This window comes from Salmo salar, chromosome 22 (genome assembly GCF_965601325.2).
Source record: "Salmo salar chromosome 22, fSalSal1, whole genome shotgun sequence".
In the NCBI taxonomy this organism is placed as follows: Eukaryota; Metazoa; Chordata; class Actinopteri; order Salmoniformes; family Salmonidae; genus Salmo; species Salmo salar.
This window is the reverse complement of record NC_138312.1, coordinates 60,274,148-60,301,787: the sequence shown is the minus strand read 5'-3', so window position 1 is coordinate 60,301,787 and position 27,640 is coordinate 60,274,148. Positions and strand designations below refer to the sequence as shown.

General features: G+C 44.5%; 1 protein-coding gene across 1 annotated transcript in view; it reads left to right on the top strand.

Moving 5' to 3' along the window:
* The window catches only part of atg7 (ATG7 autophagy related 7 homolog (S. cerevisiae)), a 124,223-nt gene extending 101,682 nt beyond the window's left edge, over positions 1–22,541 (top strand). Inside the window, 2 exon segments of the mRNA NM_001165320.1 lie at positions 20,950–21,920; positions 22,026–22,541. Of these exon segments, the coding sequence (NP_001158792.1) occupies positions 20,950–20,982 (33 nt within the window). The 3' untranslated portion in view covers positions 20,983–21,920; positions 22,026–22,541.
* The last annotated feature ends 5,099 nt before the right edge of the window (positions 22,542–27,640 follow it).

Sequence of the window (27,640 nt, the reverse complement as noted above, 5' to 3'; positions counted from 1 at the left end):
AGTAATGCTAGTAGTGTTATTGTAGTGGTAGTAATACTAGTGGTGGTATTGTAGTGGTAGTAATACTAGTAGTGTTATTGTAGTGGTAGTAATACTAGTAGTGGTATTGTAGTGGTAGTAATACTAGTAGTGGTATTGTAGTTGTAGTGGTAGTAATGCTAGTAGTGTTATTGTAGTGGTAGTAATACTAGTAGTGTTATTGTAGTGGTAGTAATCTAGTAGTGTATTGTATGGTAGTAATACTAGTAGTGTTATTGTAGTGGTAGTGGTAGTAATGCTAGTAGTGTTATTGTAGTGGTAGTATTGTAGTGGTAGTAATACTAGTAGTGTTATTGTAGTGGTAGTAATACTAGTAGTGGTATTGTAGTGGTAGTAATACTAGTAGTGTTATTGTAGTGGTAGTAATACTAGTAGTGGTATTGTAGTGGTAGTAATACTAGTAGTGGTATTGTAGTGGTAGTAATACTAGTAGTGGTATTGTAGTGGTAGTAATACTAGTAGTGTTATTGTAGTGGTAGTAATACTAGTAGTGGTATTGTAGGGGTAGTAATACTAGTAGTGGTATTGTAGTGGTAGTAATACTAGTAGTGGTATTGTAGTGGTAGTAATACTAGTAGTGGTATTGTAGTGGTAGTAATACTAGTAGTGGTATTGTAGTGGTAGTAATACTAGTAGTGGTATTGTAGTGGTAGTAATACTAGTAGTGTTATTGTAGTGGTAGTAATACTAGTAGTGGTATTGTAGTGGTAGTAATACTAGTAGTGGTATTGTAGTGGTAGTAATACTAGTAGTGGTATTGTAGTGGTAGTAATACTAGTAGTGGTATTGTAGTGGTAGTAATACTAGTAGTGGTATTGTAGTGGTAGTAATACTAGTAGTGTGTATTGTAGTGGTAGTAATACTAGTAGTGGTATTGTAGTGGTAGTAATACTAGTAGTGGTATTGTAGGGGTAGTAATACTAGTAGTGTTATTGTAGTGGTAGTAATACTAGTAGTGGTATTGTAGTGGTAGTAATACTAGTAGTGGTATTGTAGTGGTAGTAATACTAGTAGTGGTATTGTAGTGGTAGTAATACTAGTAGTGGTATTGTAGTGGTAGTAATACTAGTAGTGGTATTGTAGGGGTAGTAATACTAGTAGTGGTATTGTAGTGGTAGTAATACTAGTAGTGGTATTGTAGTGGTAGTAATACTAGTAGTGGTATTGTAGTGGTAGTAATACTAGTAGTGGTATTGTAGTGGTAGTAATACTAGTAGTGGTATTGTAGTGGTAGTAATACTAGTAGTGGTATTGTAGTGGTAGTAATACTAGTAGTGGTATTGTAGGGGTAGTAATACTAGTAGTGGTATTGTAGGGGTAGTAATACTAGTAGTGGTATTGTAGGGGTAGTAATACTAGTAGTGGTATTGTAGTGGTAGTAATACTAGTAGTGGTATTGTAGTGGTAGTAATACTAGTAGTGGTATTGTAGTGGTAGTAATACTAGTAGTGGTATTGTAGTGGTAGTAATACTAGTAGTGGTATTGTAGTGGTAGTAATACTAGTAGTGGTATTGTAGTGGTAGTAATACTAGTAGTGGTAGTGTAGTGGTAGTAATGCTAGTAGTGGTAGTAATGCTAGTAGTGGTAGTAATACTAGTAGTGGTAGTAATACTAGTAGTGGTATTGTAGTGGTAGTAATACTAGTAGTGGTATTGTAGTGGTAGTAATACTAGTAGTGGTATTGTAGTGGTAGTAATACTAGTAGTGGTATTGTAGTGGTAGTAATACTAGTAGTGGTATTGTAGTGGTAGTAATACTAGTAGTGGTATTGTAGTGGTAGTAATACTAGTAGTGGTATTGTAGTGGTAGTAATACTAGTAGTGGTATTGTAGTGGTAGTAATACTAGTAGTGGTATTGTAGTGGTAGTAATACTAGTAGTGGTAGTGTAGTGGTAGTAATGCTAGTAGTGGTAGTAATACTAGTAGTGGTAGTAATACTAGTAGTGGTATTGTAGTGGTAGTAATACTAGTAGTGGTATTGTAGTGGTAGTAATACTAGTAGTGGTATTGTAGTGGTAGTAATACTAGTAGTGGTAGTAATACTAGTAGTGGTATTGTAGTGGTAGTAATACTAGTAGTGGCATTGTAGTGGTAGTAATACTAGTAGTGGTATTGTAGTAGTATTGTAGTGGTAGTAATACTAGTGGTGGTATTGTAGTGGTAGTAATACTAGTAGTGGTATTGTAGTGGTAGTAATACTAGTAGTGGTATTGTAGTGGTAGTAATACTAGTAGTGGTATTGTAGTGGTAGTAATACTGGTAGTGTTTTTGTAGTGGTAGTAATACTAGTAGTGGTATTGTAGTGGTAGTAATACTAGTAGTGGTATTGTAGTGGTAGTAATACTAGTAGTGGTATTGTAGTGGTAGTAATACTAGTAGTGGTATTGTAGTGGTAGTAATACTAGTAGTGGTATTGTAGTGGTAGTAATACTAGTAGTGTTATTGTAGTGGTAGTAATACTAGTAGTGGTATTGTAGTGGTAGTAATACTAGTAGTGGTATTGTAGTGGTAGTAATGCTAGTAGTGGTATTGTAGTGGTAGTAATACTAGTAGTGGTATTGTAGTGGTAGTAATACTAGTAGTGGTATTTTAGTGGTAGTAATACTAGTAGTGGTATTGTAGTGGTAGTAATACTAGTAGTGGTATTGTAGTGGTAGTAATACTAGTAGTGGTAGTTGTAGTGGTAGTAATACTAGTAGTGGTATTGTAGTGGTAGTAATACTAGTAGTGGTAGTAATGCTAGTAGTGGTAGTAATAGCGTGGAGTAGTGGTAGTAATACTAGTAGTGGTATTGTAGTGGTAGTAATACTAGTAGTGGTATTTTAGTGGTAGTAATACTAGTAGTGGTATTTTAGTGGTAGTAATACTAGTAGTGGTATTGTAGTGGTAGTAATACTAGTAGTGGTATTGTAGTGGTAGTAATGCTAGTAGTGGTATTGTAGTGGTAGTAATACTAGTAGTGGTATTGTAGTGGTAGTAATACTAGTAGTGGTAGTAATGCTAGTAGTGGTAGTAATACTAGTAGTGGTAGTAATGCTAGTAGTGGTATTGTAGTGGTAGTAATACTAGTAGTGGTATTGTAGTGGTAGTAATACTAGTAGTGGTAGTAATGCTAGTAGTGGTTTTAATACTAGTAGCGGTATTGTAGTGGTAGTGGTATTGTAGTGGTAGTAATACTAGTAGCGGTATTGTAGTGGTAGTAATACTAGTAGTGGTATTGTAGTGGTAGTGGTATTGTAGTGGTAGTAATGCTAGTAGTGGTATTGTAGTGGTAGTGGTATTGTAGTGGTAGTAATACTAGTAGCGGTATTGTAGCGGTATTGTAGTGGTAGTAATACTAGTAGTGGTATTGTAGTGGTAGTAATGCTAGTAGTGGTATTGTAGTGGTAGTAATACTAGTAGTGGTATTGTAGTGGTAGTAATGCTAGTAGTGGTATTGTAGTGGTAGTAATACTAGTAGTGGTAGTAATACTAGTAGTGGTAGCAATACTAGTAGTGGTAGTGGTAGTAATACTAGTGGTGGTATTGTAGTGGTAGTAATACTAGTAGTGGTAGTAATACTAGTAGTGGTATTGTAGTGGTAGTGGTAGTAATACTAGTGGTGGTATTGTAGTGGTAGTAATACTAGTGGTGGTATTGTAGTGGTAGTAATACTAGTAGTGGTATTGTAGTGGTAGTAATACTAGTAGTGGTATTGTAGTGGTAGTAATACTAGTAGTGGTATTGTAGTGGTAGTGGTAGTAATACTAGTAGTGGTATTGTAGTGGTAGTAATACTAGTAGTGGTATTGTAGTGGTAGTAATACTAGTAGTGGTATTGTAGTGGTAGTAATACTAGTAGTGGTATTGTAGTGGTAGTAATACTAGTAGTGTTATTGTAGTGGTAGTAATACTAGTAGTGTTATTGTAGTGGTAGTAATGCTAGTAGTGGTATTGTAGTGGTAGTAATGCTAGTAGTGGTATTGTAGTGGTAGTAATACTAGTAGTGGTATTGTAGTGGTAGTAATACTAGTGGTGGTATTGTAGTGGTAGTAATACTAGTAGTGGTATTGTAGTGGTAGTGGTAGTAATACTAGTAGTGGTATTGTAGTGGTAGTGGTAGTAATACTAGTGGTGGTAATACTAGTAGTGGTATTGTAGGGTAGTAATACTAGTAGTGGTATTGTAGTGGTAGTAATACTAGTAGTGTTATTGTAGTGGTAGTAATACTAGTAGTGTTATTGTAGTGGTAGTAATGCTAGTAGTGGTATTGTAGTGGTAGTGGTAGTAATACTAGTAGTGGTATTGTAGTGGTAGTGGTAGTAATACTAGTGGTAGTAATACTAGTAGTGGTATTGTAGTGGTAGTAATACTAGTAGTGGTATTGTAGTGGTAGTAATACTAGTAGTGGTATTGTAGTGGTAGTAATACTAGTAGTGGTATTGTAGTGGTAGTGGTAGTAATACTAGTGGTGGTATTGTAGTGGTAGTGGTAGTAATACTAGTGGTGGTATTGTAGTGGTAGGTAATACTAGTGGTGGTATTGTAGTGGTAGTGGTAGTAATACTAGTGGTGGTATTGTAGTGGTAGTGGTAGTAATACTAGTAGTGGTATTGTAGTGGTAGTGGTAGTAATACTAGTGGTGGTATTGTAGTGGTAGTAATACTAGTAGTGGTATTGTAGTGGTAGTAATCTAGTAGTGGTATTGTAGTGGTAGTAATCTAGTGGTGGTATTGTAGTGGTAGTAATACTAGTGGTGGTATTGTAGTGGTAGTAATACTAGTGGTGGTATTGTAGTGGTAGTAATACTAGTGGTGGTATTGTAGTGGTAGTAATACTAGTAGTGGTAGTAATACTAGTAGTGGTATTGTAGTGGTAGTTGTAATACTAGTAGTGGTATTGTAGTGGTAGTAATACTAGTAGTGGTATTGTAGTGGTAGTAATACTAGTAGTGGTATTGTAGTGGTAGTAATACTAGTAGTGGTATTGTAGTGGTAGTAATACTAGTAGTGGTATTGTAGTGGTAGTAATACTAGTAGTGGTATTGTAGTGGTAGTAATACTAGTAGTGGTATTGTAGTGGTAGTAATACTAGTGGTGGTATTGTAGTGGTAGTAATACTAGTAGTGGTATTGTAGTGGTAGTAATACTAGTAGTGGTATTGTAGTGGTAGTAATGCTAGTAGTGGTATTGTAGTGGTAGTAATACTAGTAGTGTTATTGTAGTGGTAGTAATACTAGTGGTGGTATTGTAGTGGTAGTAATACTAGTAGTGTTTTTGTAGTGGTGGTGTTTTCCTCGGGGGTGAGGTTTAACATTTTGAGGAAACAAGTCTGTTAAACATTTTCTGAGATATAGTATATTTTTATCTTTCCTACATTGTTGAATGTACATCCAGCCAGTAACACACAAAACATCCAGCTACTGGTTTTAGCTATGGGTGTTTATTCTGTGTCCGTTTTGGATGATATTCAGTACAATACAGGAGAACTATAGCTGATTTTTATAGTCACTGTGAAATAAACAGGGTTTGGGACGGAATCACTGGCAAGGGTTTTCCTGAACCGCTTATGTAGGGAAGGAAATGTGTTGCGCACACACACACACACTATGAGAGAGGGAGATAAAAAAAAGGGAGAGAGAGACCGGAAAAGGGAGCGAGATAAAGATAGGAACATTGGGGTAGAGCGAGAGAAAAAGAGAGAGACAGGAAGAGGGAGAGAGAGCAAGAGAGAGAGACTGAAAGATAAATAGAGAGGCTTAAAAAAAGAGTGACAGGAAGAGGAAAAGGGGGAGAGAGAGAGGGAGAGAGAGTGGAGTTGCACGGCCTCTCTCTATCCAGAGGAACAACAAACCACAGCTGGTGCTTCTCTCTCTCTCTCTCTCTCTCTCTCTCTCTCTCTCTCTCTCTCTCTCTCTCTCTGTCTCTGTCTCTGTCTCTGTCTCTGTCTCTCTCTGTCTCTGTCTCTCTCTGTCTCTCTCTCTCTCTGTCTGTCTCTCTCTGTCTGTCTCTCTCTGTCTGTCTCTCTCTGTCTCTCTCTGTCTGTCTCTCTCTGTCTCTCTCTGTCTCTCTCTGTCTGTCTCTCTCTGTCTGTCTGTCTCACTCCGTCTCTCTCTGTCTGTCTGTCTGTCTGTCTGTCTCACTCCGTCTCTCTGTCTCTCTCTCTCTCTCTCTCGCTTGCGCTCTCTCTCTCGCTTGCTCTCTCGCTCTCTCTCTGTCTCTCTTTCTGTCTGTCTCTCTCTCTCACTCTCTCTCTCTCCCCCCACACCCAGGAGAGACGGACTGTGTTTTTCTAGCTGGTATTTAAGTGAATCTGCTGGAAATGGAGCCGAGAGAGAAGGGTGACTAAGGGTGGGGCAAGTTGAGGGAGAATCAGAGAGAGATACTCTTTGTGGAGTGGTTTTTGGTAGTTTGGGGATGGTGAGGGTAGTTTGGGGATGCTGAGGGTAGTTTGGGGATGTTGAGGGTAGTTTGGGGATGTTGAGGGTAGTTTGGGGATGTTGAGGTATGTTGAGGGTAGTTTGGGGGTGTTGAGGGTAGTTTGTGGATGGTGAGAGTAGTTTGGGGATGTTGAGGGTAGTTTGGGGGTGTTGAGGGTAGTTTGGGGATGTTGAGGGTAGTTTGGGGAGTGGTTTTGGGTAGTTTGGGGATGGTGAGTTTAAGTTTGTGGTGGTAGATGTTTGTGATGGTTCTGGGTTGTTGTGGGTAATTAGTAGGACTCAGGGTTAGCTATAGTACAGAATGCCAGTACTGGTTGGTTGTTCAGTGCTGACTGTACTGTAGGGACTGTATGACTGTGTAAGGTGGTGACAGCCTGGGAGAGAGGAGAGGCCATGCAGGAAAGCAGTCCAGGGCCCCTGCTGGGAAAAAACCCTGGTGTTTCTGAAACACTCTCTCCCTCCTCTCATCTCTTCCTCCCCCTCTAAGCCTGGTTCTGGGGAGTTAGAAAACACAGGCAGGACATGACCTCAGCTGGGATCTTCACTCTAACCCTGTTCCCACTACAAGTCCCCCTGCCCTGTCCCACTATAACCCTGTTCCCACTACAAGTCCCCCCTGCCCTGTCCCACTATAACCCTGTTCCCACTACAAGTCCCCCCTGCCCTGTCCCACTATAACCCTGTTCCCACTACAAGTCCCCCTGCCCTGTCCTGTCCCACTATAACCCTGTTCCCACTACAAGTCCCCCCTGCCCTGCCCTGTTCCACTATAACCCTGTTCCCACTACAAGTCCCCCTGCCCTGCCCTGTCCCACTATAACCCTGTTCCCACTACAAGTCCCCCCTGCCCTGTCCTGTCCCACTATAACCCTGTTCCCACTACAAGTCCCCCTGCCCTGCCCTGTCCCACTATAACCCTGTTCCCACTACAAGTCCCCCCTGTCCTGTCCCACTATAACCCTGTTCCCACTACAAGTCCCCCTGTCCCACTATAACCCTGTTCCCACTACAAGTCCCCCTGTCCCACTATAACCCTGTTCCCACTACAAGTCCTTCCTGTCCTGTCCTGTCCCACTATAACCCTGTTCCCACTACAAGTCCCCCCTGCCCTGTCCCACTATAACCCTGTTCCCACTACAAGTCCCCTGTCTCTTCTCTCTACCACCTCCTCCCCCTCCTCATCACCCCTTCTTTCCTCCAATCATCCCTCAGTAACTTGACATAAATCGATCAAACTTTTCGCCCACATCCTCATTCTTCACCTTTCTCCCCAAGTGTGCACTTACACACTTTCTCTCATTGATTTTCCAGTGGTGAAACTCCCTCCACACTACAGTCGTGGCCAAAGTTTTGAGAATGACACAAATATTAATTTTCACAAAGTCTGTTGCCTCAGTTTGTATGATGGCAATTTGCATATACTCCAGAATGTTATGAAGAGTGATCAGATGAATTGCAATTAATTGCAAAGTCCCTCTTTGCCATGCAAATGAACTGAATCCCCCAAAAACATTTCCACTGCATTTCAGCCCTGCCACAAAAGGACCAGCTGACATCATGTCAGTGATTCTCTCATTAACACAGGTGTGAGTGTTGACGAGGACAAGGATGGAGATCACTCTGTCATGCTGATTGAGTTCGAATAACAGACTGGAAGCTTCAAAAGGAGAGTGGTGCTTGGAATCATTGTTCTTCCTCTGTCAACCATGGTTACCTGCAAGGAAACACGTGCCGTCATCATTGCTTTGCACAAAAAGGGCTTCACAGGCAAGGATATTGCTGCCAGTAAGATTGCACCTAAATCAACCATTTATCGGATCATCAAGAATTTCAAGGAGAGCGGTTCAATTGTTGTGAAGAAGGCTTCAGGGCGCCCAAGAAAGTCCAGCAAGCGCCAGGACCATCTCCTAAAGTTGATTCAGCTGCGGGATCGGGGCACCACCAGTACAGAGCTTGCTCAGGAATGGCAGCAGGCAGGTGTGAGTGCATCTGCATGCACAGTGAGGTGAAGACTTTTGGAGGATGGCCTGGTGTCAAGAAGGGCAGCAAAGAAGCTACTTCTCTGCAGGAAAAACATCAGGGATAGACTGATATTCTGCAAAAGGTACAGGGATTGGACTGCTGAGGACTGGGGTAAAGTCATTTTCTCTGATGAATCCCCTTTCCGAATGTTTGGGGCATCCAGAAAAAGCTTGTCTGGAGAAGACAAGGTGAGCGCTACCATCAGTCCTGTGTCATGCCAACAGTAAAGCATCCTGAGACCATTCATGTGTGGGGTTGCTTCTCAGCCAAGGGAGTGGGCTCACTCACAATTTTGCCTAAGAACACAGCCATGAATAAAGAATGGTACCAACTTCTCCCAACCATCCAGGAACAGTTTGGTGACGAACAATGCCTTTTCCAGCATGATGGAGCACCTTGCCATAAGGCAAAAGTGATAACTAAGTGGCTCGGGGAACAAAACATCGATATTTTGGGTCCATTGCCAGGAAACTCCCCAGACCTTAATCCCATTGAGAACGTGTGGTCAATCCTCAAGAGGTGGGTGGACAAACAAAAACCCACAAATTCTGACAAACTCCAAGCATTGATTATGCAAGAATGGGCTGCCATCAGTCAGGATGTGGCCCAGAAGTTAATTGACAGCATGCCAGGGCGGATTGCAGAGGTCTTGAAAAAGAAGGGTCAACACTGCAAATATTGACTCTTTGCATCAACTTCATGTAATTGTCAATAAAAGCCTTTGACACTTATGAAATGATTGTAATTATACTTCAGTATTCCATAGTAACATCCGACAAAAATATCTAAAGACACTGAAGCAGCAAACTTTGTGAAAATTAATATTTGTGTCATTCTCAACACTTTTGGCCACGATTGTATGTTTACACCAATCCTTTGGTTTTTAGATCCATGATTGGGAGTGTCCATGTGTAACCTCTGGAAAATGGTGGAGAATTAGAAGTGGAGATTCAGTCATACTCTCTTCATTGAGGAAGTAGCTGGACTGGTGTCAGGGATGGGGGGGAGAGGAGAAGTGGAGATTCAGTCATACTCTCTTCATTGAGGAAGTAGATGGACTGGTGTCAGGGCTGGGGGGGAGGGGAGAAGTGGAGATTCAGTCATACTCTCTTCATTGAGGAAGTAGATGGACTGGTGTCAGGGCTGGGGGGGAGGGGAGAAGTGGAGATTCAGTCATACTCTCTTCATTGAGGAAGTAGCTGGACTGGTGTCAGGGCTGGGGGGGAGAGGAGAAGTGGAGATTCAGTCATACTCTCTTCATTGAGGAAGTAGATGGACTGGTGTCAGGGCTGGTGGGGGAGAGGAGACTCCCCTTCCTGACATTCTTCTGTCACAGCCTGACTAACACACACACACACACACACACACACACACCACGCAGGCCCTACTAAACTACCCCTGACCTCTGTTAACTTACTCGGACGTCAGTCGCTGAGTGTGTGTGACATCGATCTACCTCTGAAACATGGGAGAGGAATAATGAACGTGGTTAAAAGGTAGAGCTGCGTTCTGTCATGTTAGAATAACTGTTTTCTGACCAACGGAGAACAACAGATTCCTGAGAAGAGTGTTTAGGAAAACACTGACGGACATCTTTCAGTGATACTGGGCAATACTTAACTAATGAAAATACCTCTGATCCTGTCTGGAACCTGCTGAACCACACCAGGGTGGACTCCTACGTAATACAGGCAGACAGGCAGGCAGGCAGGCAGACAGGCAGGCAGGCAGGCAGGCAGGCAGACAGGCAGGCAGACAGGCAGGCAGACAGGCAGGCAGGCAGGCAGGCAGGCAGGCAGGCAGGCAGGCAGACAGACAGGCAGGCAGGCAGGCCAGACAGGCAGGCAGACAGGCAGGCAGACAGGCAGGCAAGGCAGGCAGGCAGGCAGGCAGACAGACAGGCAGGCAGGCAGGCAGGCACAGCTGTTATGATAGTTGAAGCCCTACTGGGACAGACCGATTTTACAATTCCAGACTGGTATCTTACTGGAGTATACAAACAAGCTGCTATGGTAACTCAGCCACCTGGGAAGTAGTCCTATTGTCTTGGTGTCTTAGTAACTTTTTCCATAGCTTCTGGTAAACCACAGGTGAGCTTGTTGCGTAAATCTCTGTTCATTTGTGTGGGGTGTGGTGAGCAGCTGTGTTTTGGTTCTACAGCAGTGTTTTCCAACTCCAGTCCCCCCAACAGCCCAACTCCAGTCCCCCCAACAGCCCAACTCCAGTCCCCCCAACAGCCCAACTCCAGTCCCCCCAACAGCCCAACTCCAGTCCCCCCAACAGCCCAACTCCAGTCCCCCCAACAGCCCAACTCGTCCCTCCAGTCCCCCAACAGCCCAACTCCAGTCCCCCAACAGCCCAACTCCAGTCCCCCAACAGCCCAACTCCAGTCCCCCAACAGCCCAACTCCAGTCCCCCAACAGCCCAACTCCAGTCCCCCAACAGCCCAACTCCAGTCCCCCAACAGCCCAACTCCAGTCCCTCAACAGCCCAACTCCAGTCCCCCAACAGCCCAACTCCAGTCCCCCAACAGCCCAACTCCAGTCCCCCAACAGCCCAACTCCAGTCCCCCAACAGCCCAACTCCAGTCCCCCCCAACAGCCCAACTCCAGTCCCCCCCAACAGCCCAACTCCAGTCCCCCCCAACAGCCCAACTCCAGTCCCCCCCAACAGCCCAACTCCAGTCCCCCCCAACAGCCCAACTCCAGTCCCCCCCAACAGCCCAACTCCAGTCCCCCCCAACAGCCCAACTCCAGTCCCCCCCAACAGCCCAACTCCAGTCTCCCCCAACAGCCCAACTCCAGTCTCCCCCAACAGCCCAACTCCAGTCTCCCCCAACAGCCCAACTCCAGTCTCCCCCAACAGCCCAACTCAACAGCCCAACTCCAGTCCCCCCCAACAGCACCCATTTTTGTTGCAGCCCTGGACAAACTCACCTGATTCTACTAATTGACGGCTTGATGATTAGTTGACAAGTTCAATTAGGTGTGCTTGTCCGGGGATCCAATCAAAAGGTGTGATGTTGGGGGGGACTGGAGTTGGGCTGTTGGGGGGGACTGGAGTTGGGACACTGGTCTACAGTCTCTAACATCTACACTACCAGGTGAGCTCGTTGACACACAGAGCTGTTGCGTAATCTCACCAGTGATTCATCAGACAGGGTATGGAAACACAACATGGGAAATAACTGTTCAGTATATTCTGTGACATCAGCATGTTGTAGTGATTGGCAGTTAACTTGAGCATTGAAGGTGTTGTGTTCATTTGATTAAGGGCTTTCTGAGACTGATTATCTGTGGATGTAGTGAATTATGGGCTTTCTGAGACTTATCTGTGGATGTAGTGAATTAGGGGTTTCTGAGACTGATTATCTGTGGATGTAGTGAATTAGGATTTTTTCCTGAGACTGATTATCTGTGGATGTAGTGAATTAGGGGATTTCCTGAGACTGATTATCTGTGGATATAGTGAATTAGGGCTTTCTGAGACTGATTATCTGTGGATGTAGTGAATTAGGGCTTTCTGAGACTGATTATCTGTGGATGTAGTGAATTAGGGCTTTCAGAGACTGATTATCTGTGGATGTAGTGAATTAGGGCTTTCTGAGACTGATTATCTGTGGATGTAGTGAATTAGGGCTTTCTGAGACTGATTATCTGTGGATGTAGTGAATTAGAGGTTTCTGAGACTGATTATCTGTGGATGTAGTGAATTAGGGCTTTCTGAGACTGATTATCTGTGGATGTAGTGAATTAGGGCTTTCAGAGACTGATTATCTGTGGATGTAGTGAATTAGGGCTTTCTGAGACTGATTATCTGTGGATGTAGTGAATTAGAGGTTTCTGAGACTGATTATCTGTGGATGTAGTGAATTAGAGGTTTCTGAGACTGATTATCTGTGGATGTAGTGAATTAGGGGGGTTTTAATTAATAATTCATTTCAAGTATCTTGTTTCCTGTTCCATCCTCGTCATTGGAGCTCCGACGACTCTGATCCAAATAATCAGGCTTCTGCATTGACGTTAGTGTTTTTATAATTATCTATATTTAGTGATTTATGTATACATCCATTAGTATTACAATTAGCTCTTGTGATTTTGTATACATCTGACTCTGAGTCAGCAGCCCTGTCTAATGGCCTGTACCCAGTTGGTGGTTAAGTCTACAGTCATCCCCTCCAGAGTGGGCAATTTAAGCAGACCTGGGTTCAAATACTATTTGAAATCATTTCAAATACATTATCTGGGCTTGATTGACCTTGCCTGTTGCAATGGAATTAATAGGAAACTCCAGGCAGGCTGAAGCAAACGCTAAAAGTATTTTGAAAGTTTTTCCGATAATATTTGAACCCAGGTCTGAGGCACTGGGCGACGTAAGGGCCCCATGTTCAAGCTGTGAACGCTGCTCCCTCCCTGTGTGGTCCTTAGTTTAACTGCTGTTAATGGTTCCAGTTTTAATCCCAAAGATAAAAGGAAGACTGCTTTCTTTATGTTTTATGTGTTTTTAATCACAATATATGTAAAACAGATGTGGTTTAAGAGCTACTGTTGGTGGTACAGAACAGTATGGTAATTCATCAACAAGGGCAGGGTCTGGCTAGTCCCTGCCAGGGCAGGCTCCATCTCTGGCTAGTCCCGGGCAGGCTCCATCTCTGGCTAGTCCCGGCCAGGGCAGGCTCCATCTCTGGCTAGTCCCGGCCAGGGCAGGCTCCATCTCTGCCAGGGCAGGCTCCATCTCTGGCTAGTCCCGGCCAGGGCAGGCTCCATCTCTGGCTAGTCCCGGCCAGGGCAGGCTCCATCTCTGCCAGGGCAGGCTCCATCTCTGCCAGGGCAGGCTCCATCTCTGCCAGGGCAGGCTCCATCTCTGGCTAGTCCCGGCCAGGGCAGGCTCCATCTCTGGCTAGTCCCGGGCAGGCTCCATCTCTGGCTAGTCCCGGCCAGAGCAGGCTCTATATCTGGCTAGTTTAGGGCAGGCTCCATCTCTGGCTAGTCCCGGCCAGAGCAGGCTCTATATCTGGCTAGTTTAGGGCAGGCTCCATCTCTGGCTAGTCCCGGCCAGAGCAGGCTCTATATCTGGCTAGTTTAGGGCAGGCTCCATCTCTGGCTAGTCCCGGCCAGAGCAGGCTCTATATCTGGCTAGTTTAGGGCAGGCTCCATCTCTGGCTAGTCCCGGGCAGAGCAGGCTCTATATCTGGCTAGTTTAGGGCAGGCTCCATCTCTGGCTAGTCCCGGGCAGGCTCCATCTCTGGCTAGTCCCGGCCAGGGCAGGCTCCATCTCTGGCTAGTCCCGGGCAGGCTCCATCTCTGGCTAGTCCCGGCCAGGGCAGGCTCCATCTCTGGCTAGTCCCGGGCAGGCTCCATCTCTGGCTAGTCCCGGGCAGGCTCCATCTCTGGCTAGTCCCGGCCAGAGCAGGCTCCATCTCTGGCTAGTCCCGGCCAGAGCAGGCTCTATATCTGGCTAGTTTAGGGCAGGCTCCATCTCTGGCTAGTCCCGGGCAGGCTCCATCTCTGGCTAGTCCCGGCCAGAGCAGGCTCTATATCTGGCTAGTTTAGGGCAGGCTCCATCTCTGGCTAGTCCCGGGCAGGCTCCATCTCTGGCTAGTCCCGGCCAGAGCAGGCTCTATATCTGGCTAGTTTAGGGCAGGCTCCATCTCTGGCTAGTCCCGGCCAGAGCAGGCTCTATATCTGGCTAGTTTAGGGCAGGCTCCATCTCTGGCTAGTCCCGGCCAGAGCAGGCTCTATATCTGGCTAGTTTAGGGCAGGCTCCATCTCTGGCTAGTCCCGGCCAGAGCAGGCTCTATATCTGGCTAGTTTAGGGCAGGCTCCATCTCTGGCTAGTCCCGGCCAGAGCAGGCTCTATATCTGGCTAGTTTAGGGCAGGCACAGACAATTTGCCAATTCCAATAGATTGAATCTGCTGGAATTGGCAACTGCAGTCATATCTCTTGTACAGCCTTGATTACAATTTAGTCATACATATCTGTTCCCAATAGATAAGAGGGGAATCGGTAGACTGAACGCTGACTGCAGGACTGGTCTTCTGCTTGTGCTTTAGTTCAGAGACAGAGATGTTCCATATCTCTGTCTTAGGTAGAGTTCCAGCAACGATCAGAAAGGAGAATGGAGAATGGAAATGACAAAATGGCCGAAGGACATGTTAACTGTTCTAAGAAAGATAAGGAGTTTGGATTGTTTATTCTATAAAACTACAGGGCTGATTTGGAATAACACAGTACTGGAACTAGCCAAATAACCCCACAAAGTAAAGTGTTGGTTTTAGTACCAACTAGCTATCCAGATTACATAAATACACACACACACACACACACACACACACACACACACACACACACAGACGGAGGCTCTGAGCACCAGTTGGTCTGTTTCAAAGCGTTTCCGCTTGCTGTCCTTTTGATGTTTATGAAGTAGCAACAGAGGAACAATGAAGGTACTTTGTTTGATATGAATGTGCTGTTAGGTCCCACTGCAGCTCTCCCCGTCTCGCTGTCGCTCTCTCTCGCTGTCTCCCCTTCTCGCTGTCTCCCCTTCTCGCTGTCTCCCCTTCTCGCTGTCTCCCCTTCTCGCTGTCTCCCCCCTCTCGCTGTCTCTCTGTCTCCCCGTCTCGCTGTCTCCCCTTCTCGCTGTCTCCCCCTCTCGCTGTCTCCCCCTCTCGCTGTCTCCCCCTCTCGCTGTCTCCCCTTCTCGCTGTCTCCCCCTCTCGCTGTCTCCCCCTCTCGCTGTCTCCCCCTCTCGCTGTCTCCCCCTCTCGCTGTCTCCCCCTCTCGCTGTCTCCCCCTCTCGCTGTCTCCCCCTCTCGCTGTCTCTCCCTCTCGCTGTCTCTCCCTCTCGCTGTCTCTCCCTCTCGCTGTCTCCCCCTCTCGCTGTCTCCCCCTCTCGCTGTCTCCCCCTCTCGCTGTCTCCCCCTCTCGCTGTCTCCCCCTCTCGCTGTCTCCCCCTCTCGCTGTCTCCCCCTCTCGCTCTCTCCCCGTCTCGCTCTCCTCCCCGTCTCGCTGTCTCCCCCTCTCGCTGTCTCGCTGTCTCCCCCTCTCGCTGTCTCCCTGTCTCCCCCTCTCGCTGTCTCCCCCTCTCGCTGTCTCCCCCTCTCGCTGTCTCCCCCTCTCGCTGTCTCCCCCTCTCGCTGTCTCCCCCTCTCGCTGTCTCCCCTTCTCGCTGTCTCCCCTTCTCGCTGTCTCCCCCTCTCGCTGTCTCCCCCTCTCGCTGTCTCCCCCTCTCGCTGTCTCCCCCTCTCGCTGTCTCCCCTTCTCGCTGTCTCCCCCTCTCGCTGTCTCCCCCTCTCGCTGTCTCCCCCTCTCGCTCTCTCCCCGTCTCGCTCTCTCCCCGTCTCGCTGTCTCCCCCTCTCGCTGTCTCGCTGTCTCCCCGTCTCGCTGTCTCGCCGTCTCCCCGTCTCGCCGTCTCCCCGTCTCCCCGTCTCGCCGTCTCCCCGTCTCGCCGTCTCCCCGTCTCGCCGTCTCCCCGTCTCCCCGTCTCGCCGTCTCCCCGTCTCGCCGTCTCCCCGTCTCCCCGTCTCGCCGTCTCCCCGTCTCCCCGTCTCGCCGTCTCCCCGTCTCGCCGTCTCCCCCTCTCGCCGTCTCCCCCTCTCGCCGTCTCCCCCTCTCGCCGTCTCCCCGTCTCGCCGTCTTCCCGTCTCGCCGTCTCCCCCTCTCGCTGTCTCCCCCTTTCGCTGTCGCTCTCTCTCGCTGTCTCCCCTTCTCGCTGTCTCCCCCCTCTCTCTCTCTCTCTCTCTCTCTCTCTCTCTCTCTCTCTCTCTCTCTCTCTCTCTCTCTCTCTCTCTCTCTCTCTCTCTCTCTCTCTCTCTCTCTCTCTCCGTCTCGCTGTCTCTCTCTCTCTGTTGCTCAACAGAGGAACAATGAAGATACTTTGTTTGATATGAATGTGCTGTTATGTCCCACTTGCGCGCTCGCTCTCTCCCTCCCTGTCTCTCTCCCTGTCTCTCTCCATCTCTGTCTCACAATTCATTTTAAGGGCTTTATTGGCATGGGAAGTACAAAAGGGAAAACAAATTAGCATAAATATGGGTTGTATTTACAATGGTGTTTGTTCTTCACTGGTTGCCCTTTTCTTGTGGCAACAGGTCACAAATCTTGCTGCTGTGATGGCACACTGTGGTATTTCACCCAGTAGATATGGGAGTTTATCAACATTTGATTTGTTTTCTAATTCTTTGTGGATCTGTGTAATCTGAGGGAAATATGTGTCTCTAATATGGTCATACATTTGGCAGGAGGTTAGGAAGTGCAGCTCAGTTTCCACCTCATTTTGTGGGCAGTGTGCACATAGCCTGTCTTCTCTTGAGAGCCAGGTCTGCCTACGGCGGCCTTTCTCAATAGCAAGGCTGGCTATGCTCACTGAGTCTGTACATAGTCAAAGCTTTCCTTAAGTCTGGGTCAGTCACAGTAGTCAGGTATTCTGCTACTGTGTACTCTCTGTTTAGGGCAAAATAGCATTCTAGTTCGCTCAGTTTTTTTTGTTAATTCTTTCCAATGTGTCAAGTAATTATCTTTTTATTTTCTCATGATTTGGTTTGGTCTAATTGTGTTGCTGTCCTGGGGCTCTGTGGGGTGTGATTGTGTTTGTGTACAGAGCCCCAGGACCAGCTTGCTTAGGGGACTCTTCTCCAGGTTCATCTCTCTGTAGGTGATGGCTTTGTTGTGGAAGGTTTGGGATTCGCTTCCTTTTAGGTGTTTGTAGAATTGAATTGCTCTTTTCTGGATTTTGATAATTAGTGGGTATCGTCATAATTCTGCTCTGCATGGATTATTTGGTGTTTTACGTTGCACACAGAGGATATTTTTGCTGAATTCTGCATGCAGAGTCTCAATTTGGTGTTTGCCCCATTTTTTGTGAATTCTTGGTTGGTGAGCGGACCCCACACCTCACAACCATAAAGGGCAATGGGTTCTGTAACCGATTCAAATATCTTTAGCCAGATCGGTTTGTCAAATTGTATGTTCCTTTTGATGGCATAGAAGGCCCTTCTTGCCTTGTCTCTCAGCTCGTTCACAGCTTTATGGAAGTTACCTGTGGTGCTGATGTTTAGGCCAAGGTATGTATAGTTTATGTGCTTTATGGCAACGGTGTCTAGATGGAATTTGTATTTGTGGTCCTGGCGACTGGACCTTTTTTGGAACACCATTATTTTGGTCTTACTGAGATTTACTGTCAGGGCCCAGGTCTGTCAGGGCCCAGGTCTGTCAGGGCCCAGGTCTGTCAGGGCCCAGGTCTGTCAGGGCCCAGGTCTGACAGAATCTGTGCAGAAGATCTAGGTGCTGCTGTAGGCCCTCCTTGGTTGGGGACAGAAGCACAAGATCATCAGCAAACAGTAGACATTTGACTTCAGATTCTAGTAGGGTGAGGCCGGGTGCTGCAGACTGTTCTAGTGGCCTCGCCAATTCATTGATATCCAGTACCAGTCAAAAGTTTGGACACACCTATTCATTCAAGGGTTTTTCTTAATTTTTTTACTATTTTCAACATTGTAGAATAATACTGGACATCAAAACTATGAAATAACACATATGGAATCATGTAGTAACCAAAAAAGTGTTTAACAAATCAAAATATATATTTGATTTGAGATTCTTCTAAGTAGCCACCCTTTGCCCTAATGACAGCGTTGCACACTCTTGGCATTCTCTCAACCAGCTTCACCTGGAATGCTTTTCCAACAGTTTTGAAGGAGTTCCCACATATGCTGAGCACTTGTTGGCTGCTTTTCCTTCACTCTGCAGTCCAACTCATCCCAAACCATCTCAATTGATATAGGTCTCTCCTCCTTGGGTGATTTTGGAGGCCAGGTCATCTGATCCATAACTCTCCTTCTTGGTCAAATAGCCCTTACACAGCCTGGAGGTGTGTTTTGGGTCATTGTCCTGTTGAAAAACAAATGATTGTCCCACTAAGCGCAAACCAGATGGGATGACTTATCACTGCAGAATGATATGGTATCCATGCTGGATAAGTGTGCCTTGAATTAAGAAGAAAATACATGTTTGCGTTACGACATGATTCCATATGTGTTATTTCATAGTTTTGATGTCTTCACTATTATTCTACAATGTAGAAAATATTAAAAATAAAGAAAAAGTTGGTGTGTCCAAACTTTTGACTGGTACAGTATATCAACCATCACAACACAGGACAGGCCTATATCAACCATCACAACACAGGACAGGCCTATATCAACCATCACAACACAGGACGGGCCTATATCAACCATCACAACACAGGACAGGCCTATATCAACCATCACAACACAGGACAGGCCTATATCAACCATCACAACACAGGACAGGCCTATATCAACCATCACAACACAGGACGGGCCTATATCAACCATCACAACACAGGACAGGCCTATATCAACCATCACAACACAGGACAGGCCTATATCAACCATCACAACACAGGACAGGCCTATATCAACCATCACAGGACAGGACAGGCCTATATCAACCGTGTCCACATTGATCTCATGTCCACTGCCTAAAACTCCCATCTAAGCTCTTATTTAATTCTGTTCCTCTGGAGGCTGTGTAAAGGCCCACTCCGTAGGCTGTAATTAAGATAATGATGTGCATAATTATAGCCTCTCTCTTGCAGACTCGCTGTTGAAAACCAAGGCAGGGCCGTCATGCCAAAACCACAGACGGGGATAGAAAGGGTTCTTCTCTGTCTCTCTGGGACTACCGCAGTGGTACTGTAGTTACTGGACCTGACTACCACAGTGGTACTGTAGTTACTGGACCTGACTACCACAGTGGTACTGTAGTTACTGGACCTGACTACCACAGTGGTACTGTAGTTACTGGACCTGACTACCACAGTGGTACTGTAGTTACTGGACCTGACTACCGCAGTGGTACTGTAGTTACTGGACCTGACTACCGCAGTGGTACTGTAGTTACTGGACCTGACTACCGCAGTGGTACTGTAGTTACTGGACCTGACTACCACAGTGGTACTGTAGTTACTGGACCTGACTACCACAGTGGTACTGTAGTTACTAGACCTGACTACCACAGTGGTACTGTAGTTACTGGACCTGACTACCACAGTGGTACTGTAGTTACTGGACCTGACTACCACAGTGGTACTGTAGTTACTGGACCTGACTACCACAGTGGTACTGTAGTTACTGGACCTGACTACCACAGTGGTACTGTAGTTACTGGACCTGACTACCACAGTGGTACTGTAGTTACTGGACCTGACTACCACAGTGGTACTGTAGTGTAGTTACTGGACCTGACTACCACAGTGGTACTGTAGTTACTGGACCTGACTACCGCAGTGGTACTGTAGTTACTGGACCTGACTACCGCAGTGGTACTGTAGTTACTGGACCTGACTACTACTTCTCTTTGTGACTGTGTTTTAACGTAGACTCACCGGCAGCGTGGTAGTCTGTCTCTGATCCTACTCAAACACACCATTTTATTTTTTACTAATCATTTTAATTTGTTATTTAGTAGATGTTCTTATCCAGAGAAACGTACAGGAGCAAGACTTTTCACCTCGTCAGCTCTGAAATTCAAACCAGCGACCTTTCAGTTACTGGCCCAATGCTCTTAATCGACCAGGCTACATGCTGCAGATCAGTGTTTGTGATTGTGTCCCAAATGGTGCCCTTTTCCCTACATAGTGCGCTATATGGGGAATGGAAAGCAGTCTTAGTGTCCTAAGATGTATGAATCACATTTCAACATTCGGGTTTCTGAAGCTGCTTTCTAGATGTTTCATGTCACGCTTAGTGACAATCGTGATTTTTAATAGAGGGTCACAATGAGTGTCAACTTCGGTTAAACAACATAACATGTAATGGCTGATTTGCTATGTGAGGTTTATTTGATGGAGTTTCATAATGATTAAGTTGTTACCAGTTTACTGATATATTTAGGACACTTTGCGTCCCGGCAACTTTGAGAAAACAACACTGTATATCGGAGTTATGCCTGGTCATCACTAGTTACCACAGCCACAAAGTCATAAAGCCTACTTATTTCTACAATTTCTCATCTTTAAATGTTATTTTAAACCTAACCACTTATACCTAACCTTATGCCTAACCTTAAATGAAAACCAAAGAGCAAATGTTTGTTTTAATGAATTTTTACGATAGACAGTTTTGATTTTGTGGATGTGGTAACTAGTTGTTCCACCCGTAGCTGCCCCTTCATTGGATAGAATTTGTCCCACATGATCTTGCCTCCTCCCAACTGCCATTTTTGAAGAAATGTATTTTCTTTGTTAGATAGGCCACTACAGTATCGGGTCAATACAATGGATAATCTGTGGTCACATTCAGGGCTTGGCGAAGGCTTTCTGTACAGTCTCTTTGAAATGGAAGCAAACCCATCCATTTTCTTTCTCTCTCTCTCTCTCTCTTTCTCTTTCTTTTCTACATGTGAGCAGTTTATCTGATTTTTGTTATGTTTGTTTTATTGTCTTTAGATTTGGGACATGAGTGATGATGAGAGCATCTGAGCGGGAGGACGGAATCAGAAACATAAGAGTTCTAGAATTGGAACACGGAACACAGTCCCAAAGCCATTCTACTGCGTTCCAACAAGCCATCACTTCTCATCTCTTCTGGTCAGAGTTCAGAACATATATATATAATGGACCTTCTTCACTATTATTATTCTCTAATCCCCAGTTGGTGTTTACGTATGCCCCTGATACAGTTTTAATAACGGCTAACAACATTTCAAATGGTCAGAGTTGAATTAAGAATATAGAGTCTTCAAGTATTTTCTGAAACTGTTTGAATTGACGTTGAGTATCATCATCTATTAAAATGCCACTGATACGGTTTAATATTAACATCTAATAAACATCTGAAATGTAAAGAATGTCTGTAGTAATTCTACAGTGTTAAGGGACAACCCCTCGCATTATAACAGCGTCGCTGTCATGACAACTAATATGAAGAGACATTCTGTTCTATTCCTGCTATGTTCTGAAGGGGAATGTAAAGATATTTTTGGAAGATTGTTGAAAATGTTTAAATGCTTTTCAGTCTATCCTTGAATCATATGTGTTATTTGTTTCCCAGATAAGTTGTCCTGCAACGACCCAACAGCTCACTGTCAACTGATTTAACTTGTAATATATGCTGGCTAATTTCCTGTTACCAAATTTGTTACGGGGAATGTATACATTTCCCAAATTGACCTTCTCCTGTAACATATATATATATATATATATATATATATATATATATATATATATATATATATATATATATATATGGAACACATGTAAGCCCTTTACTATTGCCCTTCCAGTTTCAGGGACTTTTCACACATTTACATCCCTTCATTTATGTCCATCCAGATTGTTACACTGTGGAAATATGGCTTGATGTAGACATACATACAGTACAACATACAATAGGAACTGCTTTACAACCCCGAGAGTAGGTACCACGGTTTGTGCTTTACAGCCCTGAGAGTAGGTACCACGGTTTGTGCTTTACAACCCTGAGAGTAGGTACCACGGTTTGTGCTTTACAACCCTGAGAGTAGGTACCACGGTTTGTGCTTTACAGCCCTGAGAGTAGGTACCACGGTTTGTGCTTTACAACCCTGAGAGTAGGTACCACGGTTTGTGCTTTACAACCCCGAGAGTAGGTACCACGGTTTGTGCTTTACAACCCCGAGAGTAGGTACCACGGTTTGTGCTTTACAACCCCGAGAGTAGGTACCACGGTTTGTGCTTTACAACCCCGAGAGTAGGTACCACGGTTTGTGCTTTACAACCCCGAGAGTAGGTACCACGGTTTGTGCTTTACAACCCCGAGAGTAGGTACCACGGTTTGTGCTTTACAACCCCGAGAGTAGGTACCACGGTTTGTGCTTTACAACCCTGAGAGTAGGTACCACGGTTTGTGAAACACAGAATGATACCCACCACTATGTACATTTTTCATATTTTGTCATGTCGCGTCTTGTACTTTTTTTGTAACATCTTTGTCAAGTACAGATAAAAGCCATATTTGACTCTTACATTGGATGTAAATCAAATTAAATGTTCCCTGTATGGATGTTGTCCTCTTCATTTCATCCACATCAACCACCTATATACACTGAGTGGACAAAACATTAGGAACACCTTCCTAATATTGAGTTGCACCGCCTTTTTCCCTCAGAACAGCCTCAACATGTCGGGACATGGACTCTACAAGGTGTTGAAAGCCGTTCCACAGGGATGCTGGCCCATGTTGACTCCAATGCTTCCCCACAGTTGTGTGCAGTTGGCTGGATGTCCTTTTGGGTGGTGGATCATTCCTGATACACACGGGAAACTGTTGAGTGTGAAAAACCCAGCAGCCTTGCAGTTCTTGACACACTGAAATCGGGGCGCCTGTCACCATACCCCGTTCAAAAGCACTTAAATATTTTGTCTTGTCCATTCACCCTCGGATTGTGTATGTGTACCATTCAATGTCACAATTGTCTCAAGGCTTAATCCTTCTCTAACCATGTCTCCTCCCCTTCATCTACACTGATTGAAGTGGATTTAACAAGTGACATCAATAAGGGATCATAGCTTTCACCTGGATTCACCTGGTCAGTCTGTCATGGAACGAGCAGGTGTTCATAATGTTTTTAGAAGGTGTGTACATAAATAATACATAATGACAAAGAAAAACAGGTTTTTAGAAATGTTTGCAAATTTATTAAAAAATTAAAAACATCACATTTACACAAATAATCAGACTCTTTACTCAGTACTTTGTTGAAGCACATTTGGCAGCAATAACAGCCTTGAGTCTTCTTGGGTATGACGCTACCAGCTTGGCACACCTGTATTTGGGGAGTTTCTCCCATTCTTCTCTGCAGATCCTCTCAAGCTCTGTCAGGTTGGATGGGGAGCATCGCTGCACAGTTATTTTCAGGTCTCTCCTGAGATATTCGATCGGGTTCAAGTCCGGGCTCTGGATGGGCCACTCAAGGACATTGAGACTTGTCCCTAAGCCACTCCTGCATTGTCTTGGCTGTGTGCTTAGGGTCATTGTCCTGTTGGAAGATGAACCTTCACCCCAGTCTGAGGTCCTCAGCGCTCTGGAGCAGGTTTTCATCAAGGATCTCTCTGTACTTTGCTCCATTCATCTTTCCCTCAATCCTGACTAGTCTCCCAGTCCCTGCCACTGAAAAACATCCCCACAGCATGATGCTGCCACCACCATGCTTCACCGTAGGGATGTTGCAAGGTTTCCTCCAGACGTGACGCTTGGCATTCAGGCCTAGGAGTTCAATTTTGGTTTCGTCAGATCAGAGAATGACTGTACGTTTGTTTGTGTATTTTTTGGTCTCACTGCTTTGCTTTATCTTGGCCAGGTCGCAGTTTTAAACGAGAACTTGTTCTCAACTGGCCTACCTGGTTAAATAAAGGTAAAATAAAATAAAAATCCTTTAGGTGCCTTTTGGAAAACTCCAAGCGAGCTGTCACGGAAGCCACTCCTTCAGTAAAAGGCACATCTGGCCACTCTACCATGAAGGCCTGATAGGTGGAGTGCTGTAGATTGTTGTCCTTCTGGAAGGTTCTCCCATCTCCACAGAGGTAGTACTCTGTTAGAGTGACCATAACATGTGGAAAAATAAAAAGGGGTCTGAATAGTTTCCAAATGCCTTCAGAAAGGTTTCACACCTTGACTTTTTCCACATTATGTTGTTGTTACAGCCTGAATGTTTTGTCACTGATCAACATACCCCATAATGTCAAAGTGGAATTATGTTTTTAGAAATGTTTACAAATTCATTAAAAAAAAAAATGTCTTGAGTAAATAAGTATTTAACCCTTTATAGGTTCAGGAGTAAAAATGTGCTTAAGTCACATGGACTGTGTGCATTTATAGGGTTTAACATTAACTGGCATCTCTGTACCCCCACACATACAATTATCTGGAAGGTCCCTCAAGTCAATTTCAAGCACAGATTCAACCACAAAGACCAGGGAGGTTTTCCAATGGTTTGCAAAGAAGGGCACCGATTGGTAGATTTTGAATATCCGTTTGAGCATGGTGAAGTTATTAATTAAACTTTGGATGGTGTATCAATACACCCAGTCACTACAAAGATACAGGCGTCCTTCCTAACTCAGTTGCCTGAAAGGAAGGAAACCGCTCAGGGATCTTACCATGAGGCCAATAGTGACTTTAAAACTTAAAACAGTTCAACTCTAACGGCTGTGATAGGAGAAAACTGAGAATGGGTCAACACTGTAGTTTACTCCACAGTACTAAACTAATTGACAGAGTGAAAAGAAGCCTGTACAGAATACAATTATTCCTAAACAGATCCTTGCAAACAGGATGCATAAAGTAATACTGCAACAAATGTGGCAAAAAAAACGGAACTTTCTGTCCTGAATACAAAGCGGTATGTTTGGGGCAAATCCAACACAACACATCACTGAGTACCACTTCATATTTTCAAGCATGGTGGAGGCTGCATACTTGTCATCAGCAAGGACTAGGGAGTTGTTTAGGATAAAAATAAACGTAACAGAGCTAAATCCTAGAGGAAAAGCTGGTTCAGTCTGCTTTCCAACAGACATGGGGAGATGAATTCACCTTTCAGCAGGACAATATCCCAAAACACAAGGTCAAAATCTACACTGGAGTTGCTTACCAAGGCGACGTTGAATGTTCCAGAGTGGCCGAGTTACAGTTTTGACTTGAAATTTGGCTTGAAAATCTATGGCAAAACTTGCAAATGGCTTCTAGCATTTGATCGACAACCAACTTGACAGAGCTTGAAGAACTTTTAAAAAGAATGTGCAATTATGTTACAATCCAGGTGTGGAAAGCGCTTAAGCCGCATTCACATTGGCAGTTTGAAGTGACTCAAATCCTATTTATTTGCATATCTGATTTGAATATCTTCTTTTTCCAGCAGTCTGAACAACCCCACCACCCCTCCCCTCAAGTGTTTTTTAGGCTGTTATTCAGCATATCTTGTTGCTTGCTAGCTACTCTGTTGACAGTTTGTCATGAACATGTGGTAACTAACTAGCTTGTTACTTGTTTACAAACAAACTACCATTTTGAAAGTTGGATCATCTTGTCCTTTGAGGGTTTAAAAGTGTTTTTACACTATGATTTTGAACCTTCAAAACAACTGGGAAACGTCCATGACAGGAATTGTTGTCACCTTAGCTTGCTACATAACTTCTGAGTGATAAGGAAGCACTAGCACCACACCACCAATCAGCTTACACCGCTGCACCCGCCGTTACTATGACAACTAGCATAGCCTTGTCAGCAAACGACTGCTGTCTGAACACACAGATCTGATTTGGTTGAATGACTGCTGTCTGAACATACAGATCTGATTTGGTTAAATAACTGTTGTCTGTACACACAGATCTGATTTGGATAAATGACTGCTGTCTGTACACACAGATCTGATTTGGTTAAATGACTGCTGTCTGTACACACAGATCTGATTTGGTTAAATGACTGCTGTCTGAACACACAGATCTGATTTGGTTAAATGACTGCTGTCTGAACACACAGATCTGATTTGGTTAAATAACTGTTGTCTGTACACACAGATCTGATTTGGATAAATGACTGCTGTCTGTACACACAGATCTGATTTGGTTAAATGACTGCTGTCTGTACACACAGATCTGATTTGGTTAAATGACTGCTGTCTGAACACACAGATCTGATTTGGTTAAATGACTGCTGTCTGAACACACAGATCTGATTTGGTTAAATGACTGCTGTCTGAACACACAGATCTGATTTGGTTAAATGACTGCTGACTGAACACACAGATCTGATTTGGTTGTAACTTGGTTTAGACAGTCAGATTTTTTCTAATCCGTTTTGGAATACTAACTGATTTGAGCATTAAAGCCTGTAGTGTGAACAAGGCTTTAGAGATTTACTCATAAAGACACAGCTATAATCGCTGCCAAAGGTGATTCTAACATGTATTGACTCATGGGTGTAAATACTAATTTAAATGAGATATTTCTGTACTTCATTATTTCACTGTCCAAAAAAATCTATATTTAATACATTTTGAATTCAGGCTGTAACACAAAATGTGGAAAAGTGAAGGGGTATGAATACTTTCTGAAGACATTGTACTTATAGTACATATACCGGCCAGTTATATATACCGCTCCTACAGATAGGGAGTCAGGTGGCCGTGGCTCGCTATATAAAGCAGGCAGACGGGCATCAAGGCATTCAGTTACTGTTTGATTGAACGTTAGAATGGGCAAAACCAGTGACTTAAGTGACTGAGTGCGGTATGATCGTTGGTCCCAGGCACACCCCGGAGACAGTATCTCACAAACTAACAGGCGGGCCACAAACAGACAAATATCGGCACAGTACAACAGTCGTGTGCAGAACGACATCATGGAACTCGCAACTCGTTGATCCCTGCTACTGATTGGCTAATTGCAGCAGACGACCACACCGGGTTCCACTTCTATCAGCTAAAAACAAGATGAAGCAGCTCCAGTGGACAGGCCATCATCAACACTGGACAAATGAGGCGTGGAAAAACATCGCCTGGACCGACGAATCCCACTTCCTGTGCGTCATGCTGATGGCAGAGTAATGGACCAATTGAGTTTGTTCTGGAGGCAAAGGGCGGGTCTGACCCCGGTACTAGATGGGTGTACCTAATAAACTGTCTGAGTGTATATCTCAATCACCAAGAAATAAAATAAAAAATATACCCAATTGTTATACTTAAGTAAATGTAAAGATACCTTAATAGAAAATGACTCAAGTAATAGTGAAAGTTACCCTGTAAAATACTAAAATTCAAAAGTATTTAGTTTTAAATATTCTTACGTATCAAATGTAAAAATCACTTCAAATTCCTTATAATAAGCAAACCAGACGTTTTCTTTTATTTACGGGTAGCCAAGGGCACACTCCAACACAGACATCATTTACAAACAAAGTGTGTGTTTTGTGAGTCCACCAGATCACAGGCAGTAGGGATATTCTCTTGATAAGGATTTTAAAAATGTTCTGTCCTGCTAAACATTCGAAATGTAACGAGTACTTTTGGGTGTCAGGGAAAATGTATGGAGTAAAAAGTACATACTTTTCCTAAGGAATGTAGTGAAGTAAAAGTTGTAAAAAATATAAATAGCAAAGTAA